The sequence below is a fragment of the Bos grunniens genome, chromosome 7 (genome assembly GCF_055505025.1).
Source record: "Bos grunniens cultivar Pamir isolate PY7600 chromosome 7, Bosgru_T2T1.0, whole genome shotgun sequence".
Taxonomy (NCBI): domain Eukaryota; kingdom Metazoa; phylum Chordata; class Mammalia; order Artiodactyla; family Bovidae; genus Bos; species Bos grunniens.
In genome coordinates, this window is record NC_141171.1 from 73,635,978 (window position 1) to 73,661,042 (window position 25,065).

The 25,065-nt window shown below is 36.5% G+C and overlaps 1 protein-coding gene across 2 annotated transcripts in view; it reads left to right on the forward strand.

Moving 5' to 3' along the window:
* The window catches only part of GABRA1 (gamma-aminobutyric acid type A receptor subunit alpha1), a 58,243-nt gene extending 35,060 nt beyond the window's left edge, over positions 1-23,183 (forward strand). For both annotated transcript variants that reach the window (XM_086413767.1, XM_086413769.1), the window contains exons 8-10: positions 10,538-10,690; positions 16,253-16,455; positions 20,292-23,183. In XM_086413767.1, the coding sequence (XP_086269893.1) occupies positions 10,538-10,690; positions 16,253-16,455; positions 20,292-20,603 (668 nt within the window). In that variant the 3' untranslated portion in view covers positions 20,604-23,183. The remainder of the gene's footprint in view (positions 1-10,537; positions 10,691-16,252; positions 16,456-20,291) is intronic.
* Positions 23,184-25,065: the final 1,882 nt, after the last annotated feature.

Here is a 25,065-nt window from a genome sequence, read left to right on the forward strand (position 1 = left end):
TTAGATATGTGAACTCTTAGAGAAGAATATATGGGTTGAATACTTCTCCAAGTTGCCAGTTAATTGTGGTCACCTCATAGGGTTGTTGGAAGGAATAAATTATATCCATAAAGAGTAAATTATCACACTTTGGGCACATAAAAAAACTCCTAATAAATGTTAGCTATTAATATCATCTAGGACCCTTTTATTGTCATGATTCAATAAATCTTGGTAAATTTATAGCAGCAGTCATTACACATAGGATGCCAAAACACCTTCCCCACCTCACTTCCTCCACACCTAACTTCATTTGTAACTCTAGCCAGGAAACTTCCCCAGCTAAACCCTATACTGATCACTCTATTTTGGAATTAAAAGTGGATGGACCGCCATCTTTCTCGGTGTTGTAACTGTTTTACCAATGAAATACTCATAATTAGATCAGATTTTCTATCAAGTAGTCAAATCCAAAATTTTAAAGTTTTGAAGTTTCAAGAAATAATGAGTTTAGTTATTCAGGTATCCCTTTTGTGACTAACTGATATGTGATCATCAGTTCAGTTCAGTTCAGTCACTCAGTCGTGTCCAACTCTTTGCAACCCCATGAATCGCAGCACGCCAGGCCTCCCTGTCCATCACCAACTCCAGGAGTTCACTCAAACATAGGGCCAGATAATTACTGATAAAATTTGTATCCTGAAAATTAGGAAAACTTACTCCCTCAATCCCAATATTTTAAATTATGTTCAATTACTAAAAGCTTAGCAAGGGTCAACAATTTTACAACTGTCTTAATTTTGAAATTCATTAACTTTGATTTGTAATTTCTAAAAAAAAAAAAAAGTTAAATGATAAGTAAGGGTAGAATTGCTCTTTATCTCAGAAAAATTTTTCTCTTAAATTTCAAACTTTATATTAGGACCATGGTCATAATCTGATCATTCTAAATTCAAGTGATAGGTCAATATATCTTACTCTGATTATTGGATAACTGCTGCTTAACAGGACTTAATCTTTTGCTCACGTTATAGCATCCTTGGTTACTCTAGAAGTTGAAACGTTTATGTTTCTTGTTTTGGAAAATGAGAAGATTGTTCTCCACTGTGCTTTACCTACCTGAGAAATGCGCTCGGCAGAATGGGAATGTGTCAGGCTTTGCAGTGAGAAAGGTGTGGGCTCGAGTCCTAGTCCTGCCACTCAGAAGCCTGGTGGCACTGAGAAGTTCATTTATCTAATTAGAAACTGTTCTCTTCTAAGGATGGGGAGCCTCTAATTTTGTATTAAAGATAAGATATTATAAAATGTTAAGCAGAATGTTATACAGTAGATGCTCAAAATGGTATGCGGTCATTGTTGTTATTGTCCTGAAGATATCCCAGAGCGTGCAAAATAGTGAAAATTATTTTTTTCTCACCAAATTATATTGGAAAAGATACTAAAATGAGCAGTGTTTACTTTTAAACATTGAATGCTGTAATTGCCTGGATATTGTGACAGGCACTACAGTCAATGATAGACAAGACACATATCTTGCTTTCATAAAATCTGAAGTCTAAGGGAAGACAAACACATAAACTATAATTATCAAAATGGGTGTTAAGTGCTGTGATTAACATTTTTGGGAGGGCAAGTCCCTGCCTGTCTTCTGTGTCCCTATGATTTACTATAGTAGCTGAAACAGAAGAGGTACCAAGTAAATATTTTTGAACTAATGAATAAAAAATTAGTGAATCCAGCCTGGGATGATCAAGGAAGGATTGCTTCAGGGGTTGACTTTCATTTTGTTATTATGCATTTGTTGGGAGTCAAATAATCGCTGTTCTAAGCCAAGGCATTCAGAATAATAGACCTAGAACTTCCCCTCAAGAAATTCTCTCCCTACTGTTATTACAATGGAGGTTGGATGATGTCCAGGAAATAGTATTTCAAGTGCAGTAGCAATAGGACAAATATATATGAAGGTTGTTGGGAGGAAGGGCTGCTTCCACTCTATTCTAGCGCTAATCACCTTAACACAGCATAGGATCTCTCTTCATGTTTTGGTTCTATATCTGCAAAATAAATGGCTTAGTCCGATGAACTTGGAGACCTTTCTCCTTCTGGTTTTCTAAGCCAGCCTACCTACATTCTTGTTACTCAGAAAAGATAAAGAGTCACAAAAGGACACCAGGGGAGAAAGAAGGGTCCAATTCACCACCACCAAGCTGCTGGACCTCATAAGTTAGGTCCATTAAAAGTCATCATTGCGTGTTGGAGCAGCAAGTTTATCTGTACAAAGTAAGAGCTTGTCCTTGTCATTTCTATAGCATATGGAGGGAGGGGGAGGAGAATAATGAGCACATTCAAACTTAGTTTGATGTATGTTTTCCACTCCACAATAAAATCCTGAACTACACTTCCTTTGGTTCTACGTTTGCTCCCCAAAAATCCACCTTAAAAGATTTCCATGGGAAGAAACAAAGATCTTTTGTGAGGCCTTCAATCCCACATTCACGTCTACTATGAGGCAGCTTACGGCTTTGAGCTTGGTATCATAAAACATGGATGACAGCATACTTGGAGAGGTCTGTTTGGGCTCTCATGTCCTTGTAATAGGAGACCAGACACAGTCACCCACACAGTGGAAGCGGGCTAAACACAAAGTTCCCTGGATATGATCAGCTGTGAACTTGAAGCCTAGAGAATGCAAAGATCATGGCAAATCAAATGCACAGATAATCTAGTAGCTTAGTTTCTTCCCACTAGTCCTTTTCATAATTGATTGTATTTAGCAAAATGGACCAATTTGAATGTCCATTAATAAAAGTGTCATTAGGGCAGCAGTCAGTTTTTTACTAAGAGAAAGAGCAGGGAGCTGATACTTGCCATGTTGCACACAGCTATGAATGTTGCATCCTTGACATGATTTCAATTTTTGTCACAGTATCCACTGCTACTGGGCTTCTCAGGTGACTCAGTGGTAAAGACTCTGCCCAGCCAATGCAGGAGACATGGATTCAATCCCTGAGTTGGGAAGATCCCCTGGAGAAGGAGATGGCAACCCACTCTAGTATTCTTGCCTGGGAAATCCCATAGACAGAGGAGCCTGATGGGCTACAGTCCATGGGGTCACAAAAAGGCAGACATGAATAATCAACTAAACAACTACAACATGGAGCCTTGAAAACATTAAGGTAAAAGACATGGAGTGTTATTGTCTCCCTGTTTCTGCCAGAAGACGAGGAAGGGTGACAGATAAGTACACATACAATGAGAATCATTAAGTAAAGAGCAGCTTCTGCGACCTTAAAATTCTCTGTGAGGACAGAAGCAATTCAGGTCACGTTCTAGAAGGTGTTGCACAACCAGCACACACATGAACACACACTCACAACACTACTACTGACCTCTTTCATGTCAAATGCCTCTAGATCGCTTCAGCGCCATAGGAGGGAAAATACGAGGCTCAGTCTAACACGTGTATTTGTTTCAGTGCAAACATATTAGAAAGACAGTCCCTTCATTGGCATCTGCCATCAGTTTGTGGAGGGAAATGAGTCAGAGACTTAGTTTGAAGTGCACTTATTCACCTGGCAGAACAAAATTGTGACAAGGACACAGAAGGATGAGTCTAGTCAACTTTCAAATCTGATGCAGTTCTCTGTTATCCACTCATTTATTCCTTCAACAATGTGCTCCTTTACTGTGTTTAACACTGTGAATGACCTAGAGAAAAGAGACGAGGGACACATACTTCCTGCTCTCAAGAAACTCATGGTTGAGACTTCTTTGATGGTCAAGTGGATAAGAATCCACCTGCCAATGCAGAGAACACAGGTTTAATCCCTGGTCCAGGAAGATCCTACATGCCTTGGGGCAACTAACCCATGCCCACAACTGCTGAACCTGTGTTCTAAAGCCTGTGTTCCACAGCTAGAGAAGCCACCGCAACTAGAGAGCAGCCCCTGCTCTCCACAGCTAAAGAAAGCCTGTGCATAGCAACAAAGACCCAGCATACCCAAGTTAAATAAACGAATGAATAAATGAATAAATAATTAGGAAAAAAATGAAGCTCAGGGTTGAGTGGTTTAAGTAGCTAACATTCATTGAATTGGTCTAATCCTCACAACAGTCCTAGGATGTATGTATTACCATTTTCTCCATTTTGAAGATGGTATAATAATTTTTCCAAGGTCACACAGCCAGGGAGTGGCAGAACTGGGATTTGAACTCGGGAAGTCTCACTATAGCATGTATGTTCTCAACCATATGAAACACTAGTAACAGGCAGGATAGACAAGTATGAAAATGCAACGATATGGTATATCATGGAGCATAAGAGATGGATTCTGGAGTATATGGGGAGGTTTTGAATGCTGGTTTTACAACAAATTAACTGCATGACCTCTGTTCATCTTTTCTCTTGTATTTTGGAGATAATCAGAGGATCTACTTCATGGGGTATTATGAGATTGAAATGAGAAAAATGGATGTAAACTGATTAGCAGAGTTTCTGACATGCACAACTCATAATAAATATTAGCTATTACTATTAATAATGATGAAGTTAATATAAGAAGTCTACATGATGACACTTAAGAAGTCATTTCTGCTTGAAATGTCAGGGAAGGTAGTTTGAAACTAGACCCCATGCATGGCCCCCTATCTCATTCTACTACACCATGTTTTGCTTCCTAAGTAATTCTTTAAGGAAAGCCCACATAAAAATTATAATTGTAATTAAAGGGCATGGCAATGTAACTTATACAGAGAAGCAAAATTGTTAATTAGTCATTAGGTATAAGAATAATATCACAGCTATAAAATAAGAAGATGTAAAAATGCTTTTTCAAAACGCAACAATGATGACTAGAAAGTCATATTTACCTAAGTCAATACACATACGTGATCAAAGGAAGCATAGGTTAGATTTGCTTAATAAGAATGTCTCTTACTTGTGAATGACTATTATTTATCCTTAGAACAGATGACTAAGAGAAACTGTAGGATCCTACTTCCTAGAGACAGTCTTGACTGGATGAGTTAAGGATGCCTCGGCAGGGTCAAAATGAATGAGGAAGGCAACTGTTTTCCCTGACCATGGAGCAAAAGTGGTGATGGACTTTCAGCAGAGGGGCCTCTGGGCCCCTATTTCTGCAGCTTAGTACATGATCTCCAGAGAAATAATGTAACTGTAAAATGTGAGAACAAATTCACAGATGGGAAGGTGGAGAGGGAGAAGACTTATACAGTCGTTTGGTCAACCTAATCTAATTTCAGATGAGGAAACAGGTCTAGAGATATAAGTGGCCTAGAACTATAACCGTTGTTTCATTATTGCTATTTAAGTATTCTCTGAAGCAGATATTAAACTATGGGCCCCTTCCTCAATGATATTTTTGATTCCTCATTCCTTTGAAAAAGTAGCACTTTGGAAAACACAAAAGTTTAGAATACTTGAAAAGTTTTACAAGGAATCAGTGTCCACTACAATTTTGTTAAATGAATGGCGGATTTCTTCAGCTAGAGAGAGAATATATTTCTATCTGATTTACCTTTACACTATAAACCTGCCTGTGATTCAGAATTTTTTAGAATAATTTTCACATCTGTTATTTCATATCATCCTTAGAGCATCCCAAGAACAACTAGCACACTATCATTTTTACTCAACAAGTGAGAAAACTAAAGTCAAATAAAGTTAAGCAAGGGATCCACATTTGGGAAAATAAAAGCTGGAAGCCAGATATAAAAGAAACCTGCAGTGTTGCTTTACAAAATTACATTCCTGCTTCTTTTCTTCTCTCTCCTTAATTTTATATTGTAATGTATCAAAAATGTTGTCTCATCTAATTTACAAGCTTCCCTTGGGGTTACATGATGTGCAAGGATATTTGAATTAAAATTCTTCTTGACTGTTGAATCAGAGGGAAATAATTTGACATGCTTCGTGCATAAGTACTTGATGTCTAGAGATACTCTTTCAATCCAATTTAGGTGACTTTTTTGTTGTATTTTTCTTTCAGTTTTAAACTATTACAGTGTGATTCTGATTTTGTCACTTTTCCTTTTCTTATTTAAATGTTTCTGATGGAAATAATGAGTAACAATCTGCAATAGGGATAGAGAAGAGTTTATCTGAACCAAACCGTGGACTACAGCCTGGGAGACACAGATCCAAGAAGTACTTAAATTGTGTTTTGCCAGGCTGCAAAATGGGAGATGCTTATAAAGACAAGAACCACAATATTACATAAGTTGTTTTCAAAAATTATAGTTGGAGCTGGCAAGAAGTAAGGGTGCCTGTTAAGCTAGTGTTGGTTGGGGTCTGAAATGTTACATGGGGAGAACTTGAGACTATAGTGTTGCAGCTGGCCACTGCTGGCAGATATTGTTTTGAGAATAGCAAGGTGGTGTCCTTAAGTATGATAGACTTCAGAAAATTCAGGTTCTCAATGATATGAGAATGTATGTAAAACCACATCCACAGTAGCCAACCAGATCCATTTCGGTTGTATGAACCTCAGTTATTCCATTTAAATTTTTAAATGTATTCTTTTCTTTAATGGTTAAAGTAGATATACAATGTATGTTTGATAGGCCACAAGGTAGGCTGTTCTAATTAGCATCATGTATAAACCAAATCATGTATAAGCCAGAATGACTTCCCCATACCTCAATATGTGAAAATTTCTTCCATCAACATGTTATACCAAAACTTCTTAAAGTTTATTTAATTTAGGAAGGTGATTTCAAAAGATTTGAAGTTTTCCTCTACTTTCTCTAGTTTGTTAGAGAGGAAGTGGTTTATAAAATAAATACAAAGTCAAATAACAGCTCATCCACAAAATATTCTTTGCAGAATCTTCCCAAAATGTCACACTGTGAACAACAAAAGATGATAATGGAATATACAGACACTCATATTTATGGCATTACATGAGAGAGGGATTTTTTTTTTTCTTTGAGCTGGTGACATTTTTCAGGCTACAATTGAATGAATGATTAGGAATAATAATGCCTACTCCTAGGAGGTAAGGTGTTACCTGACTGTGTCTATCCAAGACTACAGTTTATCAGAATCTCAGGAAAAAAAAGTTTTTTGGTTTTTTGCTCTTTTTCTTAAATTTGAATCACTTATTTCTTTCAGATGACCTTGGAGACCTTATCCAAGTTATCTACAGAAAAATAGAAATAAATTAGATAGCATTTTATTTACCTTTCAAAAAAGAGATGCTAGTAGGTGTTAACTAGAGTGAGTGTTCTTGAAACTCATGCATCCCTTTTCATCATAGGCAAGTGTTGAATATTTGGGATATGTATAGCCATGCTGTAGGGACTTTCCTGGTGGTCTAGTGGCTAAAACTCTGTGCTCCCAATGCAGGGCACCTGGGTTTGATCCCTGGTCAGGAAACTGGATCCCACATGCCACAGCTCAGAGTTCGCATGATACAACTAAGGTCTACTTTTCCAATAAATAAATTTTTTCCAAAAGCCATGCTATATGTAAAGAACTGTCTCTCATCTTAACTATCTTTCAGTTTGGTGGAGGAGCATAAGCACATAAGTAACTAAAATAAAAAGTATACAATATAAGTGTAAACAGAAGCTGTAAATAAATTTGAAGTTACTTAATATTGATCAGTAAATGGCAGGTGTTATCCTTAATAGCAATCATGAAAGCACAAATGAATACACAGCTGATTTCCTACTATAGACAGTGTAGGGAGCATTTCTTCTACCAATACTTCCACCAATTCCAACTGGAGAAATGGGAGAAAAAACTGGAGAAAGGAACTCAAAGTGTTTTTAAACTCTAATGTAGCATGATCTTCACTAGAGCCCTCATTCTTTATTCTCCCCGCAATATACTTATCACTATTTTATAAACAGAGAAATTGAGGATCAGAGAGTTTAAGGCTACACAACAGGAAAGTAGTATATCTGGGTTTTGAACCCAAATTCATTTGCTTCCAAAGCTAACAAACTCTCCTCTACAGTAACTTTCTTCCTATTCTACTATGGACTGAATCCCACCCATAGATAAAATATTCAGCTATAGAAGAGGTCAAAATGAGAATTTTTTAGGTCAAAATACTGAGATCTAAAAATGTGTGGTGAGACACAAGATGGAGTACTGAAATGCTATCAGAGTTAGGATGTGGAGAGTCTTGATACTGGTTAGGGAGTTGCTTGTTAGTATGTAACACTGGAGACATTGATTGTCACATTGAGGGGAGAGAGAATTGTAATGGCATCTAGGGGCTAAGAGGCAAGGTATGTGACTAAATGTCCTACTTTATACAAGACAGTGCCCGCAATATATAGTTATCTCTTCTGAAATGTTCTGAAAAGAGCTGAGGTTGAGAAACCCTGATGTAGGTAACGGGAATCCATTACGGTATTTTAAGATATTTATATATACTTTAAAATGATCATACTGACCCCAAAACTTAGGGAAAATTGGAGTTAGGACTTGAAACCAACAAGGCAGTTCACAGATTACTGTAGATTTATATTACAAATCTCTAAAGAGATAAGTGTTGACCATGGGATAAGAGATAGACTGAGAGATAGTGCACAGGTGAAATTAAAATTGTGATGATCAATTGATTTGTTTCTCTCTCTTTTGGAAGCCTTACTTAACACATAAGGATTAATTCCAGATTTTTAGACTGAGTGGATAGACAGATGAGTGTGCCATGAATTTAGAAATGGATGCTCAGTGGAAAAGAAGCCCTGCTATATGCTAATCATTATTTTTTATGAAAAGGTTTAAATAATACCACTTTGGAACATATTTAGTTGGTATAGCAATGAAAAATCACTATCTATGAGTTATCTAGTAGATATTTGGAAATGCAGTGATTTTGAAAGCAATGTCACTTAGAGATGTAGATTCCCACAGCCATCTGGATCAAAATGACATTAGGAGCAGGGGTGAGAAAGAAAATTTCTTATTAGAGTTAAGAAAAAGGTGGAAATGACAGCTGAAGACAGAACTGTACCAGGAACTTCTTCATTTGCTTTGCAGAAAGATGAAGACCAGTGCCAGAGAGACAGGAGGAACTCAGTACTCTATGGCTGAAAAACCAGTGAGTTAGCAAAAGAAACTGAAAATGAGAGAGAAAAGGAGAATGTGACTCTACAGAGTACTGTCAAGATGGTAGGCACATTCAGCATTGCTCAATTTTTAATGCTACAAAGAAGCTGGTAGTGGACTTGAAGACTGAGATATCCTTTCAGATTGAGATGCTCAGTTATGGATACTAAGAGATCATGAGCAGTTTTAACCGTATTATAGCAGCTGAAGCTGAATGGTCATGAGCTGAGACGTAAATCATAGGATGAAGAGAGAAAATTTTTGAGTTGAAGAGAAGGAGGGAGATAGAAAGATGTGAACACCAAAGAAATGTTTTCTTAGTAAGAATATACCTAGTTCTCTCCTACCCATACATAGATAACTGAGTATATATTCAGAGTGAATAAAACTAAAAACTTCAAAGATTTGTAATTAAGAAACTACAGCATCAGCTTAGAAAAAAGCACCTCCTACAATTTGAGTTGTGTGTTCATTTCTTTGGGCCTCTAATCAAATCAGAATCTGTCATATATAAAGATGATGGAGATGTCTAGCTGGCCCAGTTGTTTCCCAGACTGGTCTGGGAGTCGGGACAAGTTCAAAAGCTAGTGACAAACATGGATTTTCCTGCCCCCCACTGTAAAGGAGGATTTGTGTATTTAGGTGGGGCCTGAAGAATTGCATGTTTCAAAACCTTTCCAGGTGATTCTAGTGAAGATATTCCTTAAAACAAATTTTGAGAATTCTGTCCCACAGTCCTCATTTCAGAGGTCAGACTAAGCCAAATTCAAGGTCAGACAGCTAAGGAAAGAAAGGGCTGGAGCTGGAATTCAGCTGCCCTGACTTGAACACCAAAGCTCCTTCATTAGATAACCCAACTCTCCTGCAGTGGACATACTGGGGATCTGGTGTCTTCTGATGCATTGGTGTGTGTCATCAGGATCTAATTCATTGCCTTCAGGGTTACGAGCGCCAATCTGTAAATACATGCTCAGATTTGTCTCTTCAGTGTATCAGTCACCAGGATTATGACATAAGATCAATGAGACCTCAGGCACCTCAGTCTCATCCTCAGTGCCTTTCTGGTGTGTTTTATTTTTAAACTAGAATTATTTTTAAAATTAAGATTTATTATTATTTTTTTTATGTGGACCATTGTTAAAGTTTTTACCGAATTCATTACAATATTGCTTCTGTTTTACATTTTGGTTTTTTGACCTCCAGGCATGTATAATCTTAGCTCTCTGACCAGGGATTGAACCCACAAACCCTGCAGTAGAAGGTGAAGTCTTAACCATTGGATCACCAGGGAAGTCCCGGTGTGTTTGGCAAATGGCTTTTTTCTTTCCTGGATAACAGCTTTTCTCTCCAGGAACCAGGTGTTATGTGGAGAAAGGCTATGTCTAACCTCCAGGTTCTTGCTACTGACAGAAAAACTGAGAGATTCCTTTTCAAGCTCAAATTGCTCACCTTATTGTCTGTTTTACCCTCTAGGAGAGTATGTTGTTATGACAACTCATTTCCACCTGAAGAGAAAGATTGGATATTTTGTTATTCAAACATACCTGCCGTGCATAATGACAGTTATTCTCTCCCAAGTCTCATTCTGGCTCAACAGAGAGTCTGTGCCAGCGAGGACGGTCTTTGGTAAGCGCCAGTCAAGACATATGCAAGGGCCACTAAGTTGTTTCATACCTGTGACATTGCAGATAGAATGAAAAAAAATATACACTAAGTTTGGAGTTAGTACAACAGAAAGGGTCAAGGTATTACCATTTTCATTATGACATGATTGTAAAAAATTCTTTTTTAAAATAGCAAGCTGTTTTAGTGCATGTTAATTGATGGGATTAATGAACACTTGATTTGCTGTTTGAAAAGAAATGTAATGAAGCAGGCATAATGTGCTTCGTGATAGATTAAAATGTACACATAGGAACACTTATACCTAAACCATACATTTAGAATACATAATCAAGTGTCAGTATATCTTTTGAGAATATGAGAAAATATCAGAACTACTTCCTTAATATATGAAAGCAGGGATTCTTTATATAGAAATAACTTAGTGATGACCATTATACGAGTACAGGAATATCTTATTTTTACTAATGTGTGCACTTCTGAAGAGTTACAAATATTTTTTTCTATGAAAATATTCTAAATGCCTTAGATACTTTGAGTTGTCAATCTAATGGAAAATTATTTAAAGGGTAATAACTTTTTACTAATAGGAAAACTCATGCCTAATTCATTGATTTCAGTTCAGTTCAGTTCAGTTCAGTCGCTCAGTCGTGTCCGACTATGTGACCCCATGAATTGCAGCACGCCAGGCCTCCCTGTCCCTCACCAACTCCCGGAGTTCACTCAAACTCACATCCATCGAGTCAGTGATGCCATCCAGCCATCTCATCCTCTGTGGTCCCCTTCTCCTCCTGCCCCCAATCCCTTCCAGCATCAGAGTCTTTTCCAATGAGTCAACTTTTCACATGAGGTAGCCAAAGTACTAGAGTTTCAGCTGTAGCATCAGTCCTTCCAAAGAATACCCAGGACTGATCTCCTTTAGAATGGACTGGTTGGATCTCCTTGGAGTCCAAGGGACTCTCAAGAGTCTTCTCCAACACCACAGTTCAAAAGCATCAATTCTTCATTGATTTAGAGCTGTGTATTTCATATAAAGAGCTCCTGCCTGTATTATAGTACACTGTCTTAAGTATACTTTTAAGAATAATAAACACAAGATTTCATTAACAAAAACTTGATGACTCATTCACTTATTTAGTCATTGACTTGTCTTTTGAAATCTACTATGAGGGCCTACTGTGTTCTAATGTAGCTGTCACCATAACATTACCCACTCCTCTCATGAATTTGGAAGTTTAAAATTTGAATAGCAATAAAATCTTGCAGAATACTTATTGAGTGTTTTTATATCATGCTCTGTTCTATGATATAACTCTCTATTCTCTTATTTAACACTAGAAAAATTCTCTGTAATATTACCCCTATGTTTTAGACAAGAAAGCTAAGGAACAAGATGTTAAGTACTGGGTTGGCCAAAACGGTCATAAAGCCTGAATGAATTTTTTGGCCAATCCAATAACTTGCCCAAGGTCAGAAACTATGAGGTGAAGGAATCTGGAATAAGATCCAGCCTCTTAGCTTTAAAGGCTGTGTTCTTAATGATGATGAGGTACCATTCCCCATGTATTACCTGTTCCATGACAAGGCTAAGAATGGGGTTGTTTTAGGCAGCGTAATTCATTTGGAAATAACCATCACATATTCAATTGGTGAAAGTTACAATTATCAAGGTTCATTCCAGAAATATCAAGGTTCATTCAAATATATAATAGGCACATGCTATGTTTATAACCCTTTACTACAAAACAAAAGGCTTCAGATGCTTACAGTCTAAACTGAGGATTTTTCTTGTGCAAAGACCCTTATGGCATCATGGCTTTATCCCAGGAAAAAAGTAAGACGCTTCTACCAGGGCCCAGAAAAGAATCTGGACAAGTTGCTTCTGGGATGGAAACTACCAAATCTTTGCTGTGACATCAGTCTAAGAGCCCAGCTAAATCAAGACCCAAAATGATTCCAGCCACCAGGCAGAAGACTAGTTAATTTAAAACTCTTTTTTTCCCTTATCACAATTTGTAAATATTAACTAGTGTTTAAGCCACTTATTTGGAGAAGGCAATGGCACCCCACTCCAGTACTTTTGCCTAGAAAATCCCATGGACGGAGGAGCCTAGTAGGCTGCAGTCCATGGGGTTGCTAGAGTTGGACACGACTGAGCGACTTCACTTTCACTTTTCACTTTCATGCACTGGAGAAGGAAATGGCAACCCACTCCAGTGTTCTTGCCTGGAGAATCCCAGGGACGGGGGAGCCTGGTGGGCTGCCATCTATGGAGTCGCACAGAGTCGGACATGACTGAAGCGACTTAGCAGCAGCAGCAGCAGCAAGCCACTTATTAGAACTGAAGATTGAACTCTTGTCAGATGCTCACTTTATATATATATATATATATATATATATATATGTAGTTTGAGCCCTTTATTCACTTGAATGTTTTAATTAGAACCAATGAGATATTTCCTTTATATTTTACGTTTATTTTTATAGAATGAGCCCAGCACTATAGTAAAAATTGTTTTTTTAAAGGCTCACTTTCCACCCCCTCTGTCCCCAACAAATCTACTCTTCCTTTTTGGATATCCTATAAAGCACTTTGGAATGTTTTGTAAATCAAAAATCTTCCTCTTAATAGTTTCAACAGTCTGCTCGCCTAGCCAACTCATGCCCCTTTGGTGAACATAACTTCATATCTGTAAATACAACTGTGGCAAGTATTTCTGTGAATCAAGTTATATATTTCTAATGTTTTAAGCTCAATAAAATCACAAATGCAATTTTCCAAGACTTTTAGCCTTTTAAAATTTATTTAATACATATGTCTTTATTCTTTTTAGTTTGTACTCAGCATATTCCTCTGAGCTGTAGGGGATGACTGAGAGGGTCATAGGTATTTAAAGAAAAAAATATCAAAAGGAAAAAAAAAGCAAAAGTTATACCTTGCAACAGTTTATTAAATGGCATCCAGAATGCAACAAAGCTGAAGCCATTTTATGTCTTAAAACATCATCTTCTGACCTTCCCTGCTCTTTCTTATTTGAAGACAGTGTGGTCATGTGATTTTGATTCCAGATACACCCATGTTTTGGGTTCAATCTTGTCTTTTAAGTGTTGGTTATAAAATGAGAGTATAATTAAAATAAAACAGTGCCATTTAAAAGATTAGGTGAGAAAAATAAAATAAAATTTGTATTTTGTCACCCTCAGTACTTGGAACTTAATAGATGCTCAACACATTTTAACTTTTTTCCCTTTCTCTATAGCTGGAATTGTAAGATGACAACACACATACATACACATACACAGAGCATGCCTCTCTTTATGCTATTCTTAATTGTTTTTAATTTATGGATACATTTTGTTTAAGAACTTCTATTCCCAAATTACTTTTAGCAGTTGACTGTCCACATAAACCAAAATTCAAAAAAAAAAAAAATGGAATTCACTTTAGCAGGGATTTATCCAAAAGGAGTGAAGCTGTCAATAATAAGTTATTAACTTTGCCCTTAGTAAGTATCAGGCTCAATACTTTATTACATTATTTTATTAAATACTCACAATAGCCCTCTGAGTTAGACTTATTCAAATTAAATTACAAGGGAATAATTACAAAAAAACTCAAGAAGTTCAGACTTGTGAGACAGACTTCCCAAGGTCACTCAGCAATTACAGAGCTGGGGCTTGAAACTGGGTTGCTCTGTTCCCCAAATACTGACATTTAATTACTTTGCTCTTTGCTCAAGTTAATATGTAAATTTGGGGGCTTTTTCCCAGCTAATATGTAATATGGATAATGCCCCAAAATGTCCTGCAACACCTCCAAAGCTCATAGTAAGTCTATTCCCTACAACTGTGACCATGTATCAGAAATATGACATACTGAAAATCTCAGTGTTATTAATCCTATCACTTCCTAATAGAGCTGCAAAGATAAATTACCTTGAAATTCATGGAAAACTGGGAATATTGGATGCTTTAAACTGCCTTGGAAAAATTAGCTGCCTACCAGCTGCATGACCCTACCGATTCTCTAAAATTAATCAAAAGAGGAATCATAGGTATGAGTTTTAGACAGATGGGATGACAATATCTTCTGTGGCAATAATTGACTTATCTTTAAAATGCTTTCACATATTATTATATTTATTCCTCTAACCCTATGAATGTGTAAAAGTTTTCCTTTGTTGGAATTTCAACAATGATATACACCGACCAAGGGAATGAAGTGTAAGTCACCACATTTACAGTTATGGAAACTGAGGTCCTTAGGAGCTAACTCACTTGTTCAAAGCTATAGAGTTAATAAATAGTGAGGGACTAGCTACTGGAAGAGGTTAAGATTTTTTCCACATCATGCAGTCTAAGTTATTGGGTTCCTGTGATTTTTTTTTTCTATAAATTTTCAAATGGCTTAAAAGGAGACTTACAGTATTCTAACTCATAGATTGCATCATATATAGTAGGTTGAAAATATTAACTTGTTAAATGGATATTATTGAATGTCATCCTTCAAAACAAACTCCTATAATTGGGCTCAGTGGTAAAAGAATCTGCCTGCAGTGCAGGAGATGCAGGAGACATGGGTTCGATCCCTGGGTTGGGAAGATCCCCAGGAAGAGGGCATGACAACCCACTCCAGCATGCTTGCCTGAAAAATCTAATAGAGTAGTCTGGTGGGCTACAGTTCACAGGGTCACAAAGAGTCAGACAGGACTGAAGCGACTGAGCACACAAGCAAACTGAAAGCAACTGACTTGAAAATGGCTTTGAATAGAGGTGATTTTAATCAGTTGGGATAGATTCATAGACCAGGGAAGATATATAGCAGCATTAGCAGAAAGAGTAAGACTTTGATGAATGTATGCAAATTTGGTTTTGCCATTTCTGAGCTATGTGACCTCAAGCAAGTCACCTGAGACTTATTTCAATAATTTCTTCAAAAGAGCAGCTATTTCAAGAATCAGGAAAAATAGTATAAAAGACAAAGTGTTAATAACATAACAAAACATTATCCGAAGATAATTTAGTTATCTGTTGATGATCAATTATCAAAAAGTTATTGGTTTTATGGTTTATATATTCAAGGATTGTTCAGTCACTCAGTAGTGGCTGACCCTTTGCGACCTCATGGACTGCAGCATGCCAGGCTTCCCTGTCCTTCACTATCTCTGTAGAATATTAAACAGAGCTGAGGATTCAGTGATTACTTATGGATCCTGGACAGTGACAATCTCTGCTTTCTTTTTCCTAGAGTTGGGGACAGTGAAGGAATATTATTTCCTTTCCTCACCAGGGCACTGTGTTCAAGATGCCTATTTAAGGGAGTTCACGATCTTATTAATGGTTTCTCAATAGCAGAGCAGTTTATCCCTCCAAGAACTGCCCTTCAGTACTGCCATACTATGAACTACAAACTACATTGGGATTAAATTAAAACTCACCCATCCCAAACCAAACGGGATGAACTGGAAAACATACACTGTGTGTGTTTCATTTTATACAAGTAGGGTGACTTCAGTGATGAAAGTTTATAGTATGAACCTAAAAATTAACTTTCTTTCTTTGCAGGAGTCACAACTGTGCTCACCATGACAACTTTGAGTATCAGTGCCAGAAATTCCCTCCCTAAGGTGGCTTATGCAACTGCTATGGATTGGTTTATTGCAGTGTGCTATGCCTTTGTATTCTCAGCTCTGATCGAGTTTGCCACAGTAAACTATTTCACCAAGAGAGGTTATGCATGGGATGGGAAAAGTGTGGTTCCAGAAAAGGTAAATGCTTTAATATCTCCTGTGATATTGCACCATTATGTCTTTTTAAACCTGTAAGATGTAATGTGTGAGCTTGGGGGAATGGCTGAAGGATGCAGAGAGAGGGTAAAGAAGATTGTTTTTTTCTTATGTCATAAATGATTAAGTGCTGTGAGAATTTCCTCACTGCTAAGGAAGGAGGTTGTTTCTGTGGATAGGTGTGCAGAGTCAAGGGAAGGAAATAAAGGAGAAACACAAAGGTAAACATTTCTATTCAAGCATGGTTTCCTATGGTCCCCATTAATGTGAGAACAGTTTTAACAAACTTGATATTGGGAGCAATTATGCCATTATAATTTTTGTGACTTGAAAATCATAGTTTTTTGGGTGTTTGGTCCTAATAACTTTGGTCCTAAATGTTATTACTTTAATGACTCAACTGAATTGAGCTTACAAAATGCATTATCTCTAATTTTCACTAAAGTAAAGGTCAGGAAACATATTTTCTTTTTCCAAAAGAGAGGTTTGCTTTAAAAATCACAACACAGAATTCACAAAATTTCTTCATTGTAGAAAATTAGCAAGTCAAGAATATCACTGTTCTTCTGTTAGAACATATTTTGGAGTGACTTTTAAAGCATGGTTGGGGAGGATATTTCTGATTCTGGGGTTTGAAATAAAAATATGTCAAAAGGCAAGAAAGTCTTGGGATGGTGGAAAGAAAGGCAAAGTCAGAGTCCCAGAGGTTCTAAGGCATCTAGAAGTAACCTAGGAGGAATTTCTCTACAGCAAATGAAGAGTACTAGTGTCCTGAATCAGTCTCTAAAGATAGTTATGTTGTCAAATATACTTGAAAAATACTGAATACTCTCACAGAGTCACAGTATATTAGAGAGTCTGAGAGGGTCTACAGTAAAGAAATTCATTTAATGATGTTTTTCCCACAGCTCCATGAATATATTAGAAAAGAGGATCCTTTGTAGAAACATCTACCACATTTAATAGAATCTATAGTGTTACTGATTCTACGATGTACCACTAATTTATGTGTACATAAGAAAGAACATATGCTGCCAAGTAAAAACTCTTTGAGATTTACCATTCAGCCACAGGTGGATCTATTGAATACTCAACTCAAAGCAAAGGAAGTTCTGTGTGGGGTATGCTATACCAACCAAAATGGACCAGACCCAGGTCCTAAAAATTCACCTTGCCTTGACACATCCTCAACTTAGTATAAAAAGCATATCTGAATTTCCAAACCAAGAATCTTGTCTCAGGATCAGTAGAGAGGAAACAAGACAAAAGAAACTGCACTTACCAGATGGAGAGAGAGGTGAGAGAGTGGAAACAGAGTTTTTGTCCAATACTTACTTTAGCCATTGATGGCCTCCATTTGTCCTAGAACAGAAGGACAACCCCAAAGGAAAGCAGTGAACCTGAAGATGTGTGATCATAAGACATTACAAATTGTGAGACATCGCCCAAAATCATAGCTGTGGACATTTTTAAAATCCACATCTTAGAATTAGTGGTACACTCTACCAAAGTTCTTCAGAACTAATGATACACAAACATTAGTGATATGCAACTGAAAAATGAAATGCAAACATTGGGAAAAGTTGTTTTTCTATCCTAATCCTTTCTTTGCATGCTGCAAGAAGCCAGTGTCTTTCTGATTGTAGCTTGTCAGTTGCAATTGTTAATGAATTGTTAGATGAATTGAACTTGATCTAGAAAGCATAGAATTTGGATTGAGGTGTTGGTGATCTCATATTTGAGTTTAGATTTCTTTCTGACTGTGTACTAGTCTTTAAGTGTTGTCTCAAATAACATATTTCAATCTCTATCAATCTACAGTTCACATTATTCAGTGTACATATATAGATATAGGTATAGTCATATGTACATAGGCATCTACATATACATAAATAATACATTTATGCCCATATCTGGCATCTTATTAAGAAAGAGGATATTTTCTAAAATGTATTTTTGTCTCTGTAAAAATCTTCCACAGGGCTTTGCCAGTTTGATTTGCTTAAAACAGGGAATGTGAACACAATGTAATCCAGATCTCACTCTGACATTCAGAGAGGATACATTTTTTTTTTTCTGTAATTAGATAAAGTGTTTTCAGGAGAGTTAAAGTTTTGATGTCTGACATGGTATACTTGAAAATAAAAAGGAAATTCCAATAGGGCATCACATTTTCGAGTGAATATATAGTGGCCTTCTTAAGATACACCCTCGTACGGTTAACTGCTAAATTAAATACTAACTTCTTAAAGAATATGCAACTATATCAGACCACATAGCTCTGAACAATGACCTACTTTATTTTTGAGAAGTGTCTATATGACAGAAACTAAGAAAAGCTGCAGTTATCAATTACCACACAGATAACATTAGTGAGCAGGTAACACTGAGCAAAAATCGAATCCAGGATATCCTGACTGACCCTGCTTTGTCATTTGTGCACTGGAAGCCTGAGGAGAAGGAGCAAAAAATAATTGGCTCATAAATTTTTTATCACTGCAAAACAAACTGCCCCAAAACTTAGTGACCTAAAACAGTAACCAAGCATTTGAGGCTAGGAAAAACCTGAGGTTATTTCTATTAGTCGAACATGGGCTCACTGACGTAGTTCCCGCACCAGGGCAAGAAAATCTACAATGGCCTTTCTCCCATGTATGGGGCCTCATGCTGGCTGGATCTCTCACTGAACATAGTCTCTGGTCCCTCAGTGTCTAATCCATGCTTCATGTTTCTGTGGCATGTTTCCAGAGGGTAAAGAGTGAGGTTGCAAAGCTTCCTGAGGATAGGATCTTAAGCTGGCACAGCATCACTCTGCCAGAGTCACACGTCTAGATGTAATAAGTGGGGAAATAGACCCCATTTTTTGATTGGAAAGCCTGGAAAATATTTGTCTGCATTTTTCCCTAGCCTTATTGAAAGATATTTGACACATAGCATTGTGTAAGTTTAAGGTGTACAATGCAATTAATTAGATATATTATATATCATGAATTGGTTACCACCATAGTATTAGCTACTATCTCTAACTGGTCACAAAGTCCTTTCTGTGGTGAAAACATTTAAGATTTAGTCTCAGCAATATTAAAGTATATGATACAGTATTGTTATCTAGAGTCATCATGGTTTAGTAGACATTAGGTGCTGTCCAAAATGTCCATAAGACATTTGGTCCATGGAAACCAACCCCAAATATTCATTGGGAGGACGGATGCTGAAGCTCCAATACTTTGACCACCTTATGTGAAGAGATGCCTCATTGGAAAAAGACTCTGATGTTGGAAAAGATTGGAGGCAGGAGGAGAAGGGGGTGACAGAGGGTGAGATGGTTGGATGGCATCACTAACTCAATGGACATGAGTTTGAGCAAACTCTAGGAGATAGTGAACAACAGGGAAGCATGGCATGCTGTAGTTCATGGGGTCACAAAGAGTTGGACACAATTTAGCAATTGAACAATAACAAAGGACTTTGATATGTGGTCCTGTCCAAAACCATTTGTCATGGATCCAGTATGCTCAAAGACATTTTGGATAGGACCAAATTGCAAGGACCATTGACGTAAAGCAAATGTCTCACAGACCAACTGTCTTATGGACATTTTGGACCAAATGTCCCACCAGGTCACTTGTCAATTTTACAATTAGACCTTTGTGTCTGCGTTTTACATTTATTCCCAAAATGCTGTCATAAATTCCATTCTTTAGATGTTAAATAAAGCACTTGTTTGAGTTCTAAAGTAAAGGTCACTTTGCTCAAGAACTTATAAACTTGCTTCCCACAATTTACTAAACAAAATACTTTAACTCTTTCCTTTACAGCCAAAGAAAGTGAAGGACCCTCTTATTAAGAAAAACAACACTTATGCTCCAACAGCAACCAGCTACACACCTAATCTGGCCAGGGGTGACCCCGGCTTAGCCACCATTGCTAAAAGTGCAACCATAGAACCAAAAGAAGTCAAGCCGGAAACAAAACCACCAGAACCGAAGAAAACCTTTAACAGTGTCAGCAAAATTGACCGACTGTCAAGAATAGCCTTCCCGCTGTTATTCGGAATCTTTAACTTGGTCTATTGGGCAACATATTTAAACAGAGAGCCTCAGCTAAAAGCCCCCACCCCCCATCAATAGGTCCTGTCAACCATATTCTGTTGCTCAGTCCTCTGCACTGGGAATTGCTTTCTGTTCTCAACGTGGTAATTCCCATCTGCTTTATTGCCTCTGTCTTAGAGAATTTGAAGGTTTCCTTATTTCCATAATTCATATAAGAACAACAGACCCCTGTCTGGCCGTCCGGAGCAGATCAGAGCATACAGCTGAGAGACGGGATTCTGAGAGAGGGAGCCAGAGAGCAAAATCATGACAGAAGGAGACAGAAGGGAAGAGAGAGAAAAGGAGGGGGAAGTAGATCCAAAGATAGGAGGAAAAGTAGAAGAAAAATCCAACTTAACTCCAGGTCATTTGTAGATATATATTTCCAAATATTCTAGAAAAAAAAAGATACTGTATATGTCAAAAATATTTTTATGTGAAGGTGTTTAAAAGAATATAATGTTTAATGAAGAAACATTTAAAAAAATCTATGTCTTTATTGCACAGATGATGATGTGTTTCTCACATTTCTGTTTTGTATTTTAAACCTATGTATAGCTTTAACAGTTTGTTTCCAAAGCTCAAGATCCCCATTCTTTCTCTTTTAAGAAACACCTAGGGCATTATTTTGTTGTTAAATGCTATTTTAAAATTTATGGAAATTGCATAGGCAAAGGTGCAGTGTCTCACAGTAAGAGCACATTTAATCCAATGGAGACAAATGCTTTAAATAGGCTGCTTTACTGTCATCTGAGCTTTTACCAGTAGACTCAATGAGGAATCATTCTAACAGATATATACACTCAATAAAACTAAAAAAAAAATTAATAATAAATTTAGATAGAACAGTTTTAAAATATTTATTTTCCACCCTCTCTATATCCAGATAACACATGCATCCAGTAATCACTTGATTTTCATTCTGAAGATGTTTTTAGAGGGGCAAAAATATTTTGCAAGCTCTAGAATTGTTGAATGTATTATTTTATATAACAGTACATTAAAAGCTTTAGATTGAAATTTATGACTAATAAACAAATATAGAATATATAAATTATATATGTAAATATGTAGCATGAGATTGTACATTTTTTTACTTTTTTAAAAGTTGTGTTCTTAAAATATTGTGTAGGACTCACCGCTCTTAGCTGTTAGAATGTTGTTAAATGCTATGGAAATACTTTTACAGCCTGCATTTAAGACCAGAACAGTCTGAAGGAATCAGATGGAATTTACAATATGTGGGTATAAAATCTACTTATGTAGGGAAAGCTTGTAATTCAAACTGTTGTCCCATGTACAGTAGTGAATCAGTTGTTATCCACTCAAGTCATCCCACTTTTCCCTATTTTAGGCTCTTATAATATAAAAAGAAAATGGAAAAGCATTAGTGGGAGCTAGAAAATCAACTGTATATTACTGCTATCTTTGCTGATACCAACTATTTCAATAAGTGTTGTACCATATGTAGCATTAAATATAAAAATACATGAAAGAATGTACAGGAACTAGCTTTTATTGAGTAATATGACATTTCATTTATACTGTAGCAATATATTTGTAGGCATACTACGTAAGGGCTTTAATGACAAGAGGTCCATTCATACTCCCTATGAAAATTCTAGTCTCTTTCATTACTTCCCAGATATTTTAGAGATAAATATTTATGAAGAAGGTATTTTTGAAGTCTCCTTTTGTCTGACAGAATTTCAGAGATATTTAAAATTAGCATCCAGAATCCACAGGTCATGGGCTAACCACATTTAGAATACTATGGCATAAACCTGTCATCATAATTACCAAATAAGACAGTTGGGATCCATACCCAAGTTTTGAGCAATGTTTGTCTCAAAAAGCTGTTATCCAGTGATGCAGGAAAATACAGTTTGTGTTTTCCTAAACAACCTCTGGTATTTTTAAATGTGCTTTATTGTTTGATTTGGTCCTGCCTAAATTCAATGAGCTAGGCCAATAAAGGCTGAACCAAGGAGATTTCATTCTTTGGTATCATGTGTAGATATCATGTATAGAAAATAAATTAAAATATGGCTCTAATTTCTGTGTTGCTGTTAATCTTGGTTTTTCTTTTTTTTCTTTTTGGTGTTAATCTAAGTGTTTATTAAGAGTATTTTATCTTCCAGACTCCTCATGGCTAACATTTGGTCTGTATTTTGCTCATTAGATGTGTATATTTCTTCTTAGTCTGCTTTATGCTATGCAATGACTGCATTTCTATCGTTTTTTAGTTTGTTAGTATGTATGGACAGTATTCTATTGTATAAATTGATTGCACAACTTATCAAAGACAAATGATTCTATGTAGCTTTTCTACAGTGCTTTGCTAAACCATGTAACACTAGTTAAGTCTTCCTTGAAAATAAAGATACACTCTTATAGAGGACAGTTCCTGTTAACTCCCAGGAAAAAATTTTAAAAGATGACACTGAATGTTTATGGCACCTTAGTGCAGTGAAGTGGCAATAAAACCTAACATGAATCAAGGTTGTTTATGGCAGATGCATGTATTGCTTTACAGAGTTTAGCAAAAGCTCTTAATTTTATGTCATACTGTATTCTATTATAATAATAAAGTTAACATTATTCAATAACAAAATGGAATGCTTGACTCTCTCTCTTTTCTTATTATCAGTACCATTACCCTGTTTTAAAGCATTTTCAAGTAGGAGTGCCTAAAAGTGCCAAGTGCTAACATGAATCTAGGCTACTCAGAAGACTTTTGAAGAGATGTCAATGGTATGATCCTAAACTATGATTTTAAATGAATCACTTTCAGAAAGAGAAATTCTTGCAAACCTAATATCTGTTGTCACCAGTAGCACCAAGACTCAAAATTTATAAAACACAAATAGAAAAGAATCAACATACTGAATCAATAGTAGTTTGTTCATATCTATTGTTAATACAGTAGATTTGTCTTCTGACCTGCTCCTGGGAGACTGGTTTAATAGTTTTAGGGAAGAATCTGAGCATTATAATTTTAAAAGCTCCTCCAGAGCTATTATGTCCCTTAACATTTCTATAAGCAAAAAGTTAAAGTACAAAATACAATCACTTGAATAACAATGGAGAAATCATTTCAACAATAGGCATAAAACTGCACCTGGTCCCTACAGACAAGATCATGTGAGGCAAAATCTTTCTGTATCTTTTTTTATATTTCTACAAATGGAACATATATCTTCTTAAAAAATGATTCAGGACTTAGCAAAATTAATACTTTAAAATCGTTCAACAAAATGACTTATTCAAGCCAAATAAAGTTGCCCATGTAAACTAGGTGAACAATCACATTCATTGATTTCTTAGCTCTCATAAAAATGAATGTAGTGAATGATGATTATTTTGGCTATCAAACTACATCCATGTCAAGGCTCACCATAATAATTATCTAAGGAATCAAAATAAGAATGGACTTGGCATTAGGACTGACCATCTGTTTGAATTTAATTATACCTGTTCATTAAGACCTTCTGTTCGAGTTTTCTAATATCCATCCCACTCTTGTGACCAACAAGAACAGTCAGCTGATGTGATCACATTACAGCCATGATTTATTCAAATAAATTAACTCTGAATGTTAATTTAACTAAAATTCTACTAACATTTGCTGAGTCTTAACACTTAGCAGTGTTAAGTGTTAAGTACTGTGCTAGTTGATAGGGATGTAGAGATAAATATCTCGAATGTTCTTTATCCTAAAGGAAATAAAAGCTATGATAGGGGAAGAAAACAAAGAATCAGGCAAAAATAATAATAAAAATGTTATAAGAAAAGTAAAGGATGCCATAAAACACATAACAAGGGTATCTTGCCACTCTTCATAAGGTTAGCTCATTGAATCTATAGGAACTAATAATGTCTAAGATGAAACTGGAAATATAAGAGGAATTGAAGAGGCCCTGCCCTACAAGACAGTGGCCTTGGGACTTAATACCAACCTATGAGTGGTTAACCATTTAACCACTGACTAACAGTTGGGACATCCTAGAATCCCTCAGTTACTATGGTGGGTACTGAGATTGCAGAGATGAAGATAACAGTATGCTCTTGGAAAGCTCATCATTTAATAGAGAAGCCAAGTGAACTGCAAGTTATAACACTAAAAATGATGTACAATTACCAAAAAATGGGCCAGGTAGAGGAAGTTTTTACTTGGGAAGTGGTATGAGGAAGGTCTTCAGATGCAAGTGTTAGCTGAGCTAGGTTTTGAAAGATAATTCAACACTAATCAGGCACTTTAGTCTTGGGGAGGCTGCCTGTGATAAGGGACATATTTCTTATTCAATGATGATAACACATTAAAACCTAGTCCCAAAGCTTACTGCCAGGGAACTAACATGTATGTGTAAAGTAGAACATCACATTAAGGGAAGCACTGGGAACCACGGAAAACAGCACACGTACAGTTTCTTTAGCCTCAGCTCTAGCTATTCAGTGCCTTGTGGGGAAAGGAGCTTCATATTGCTAAATATTCCAATGT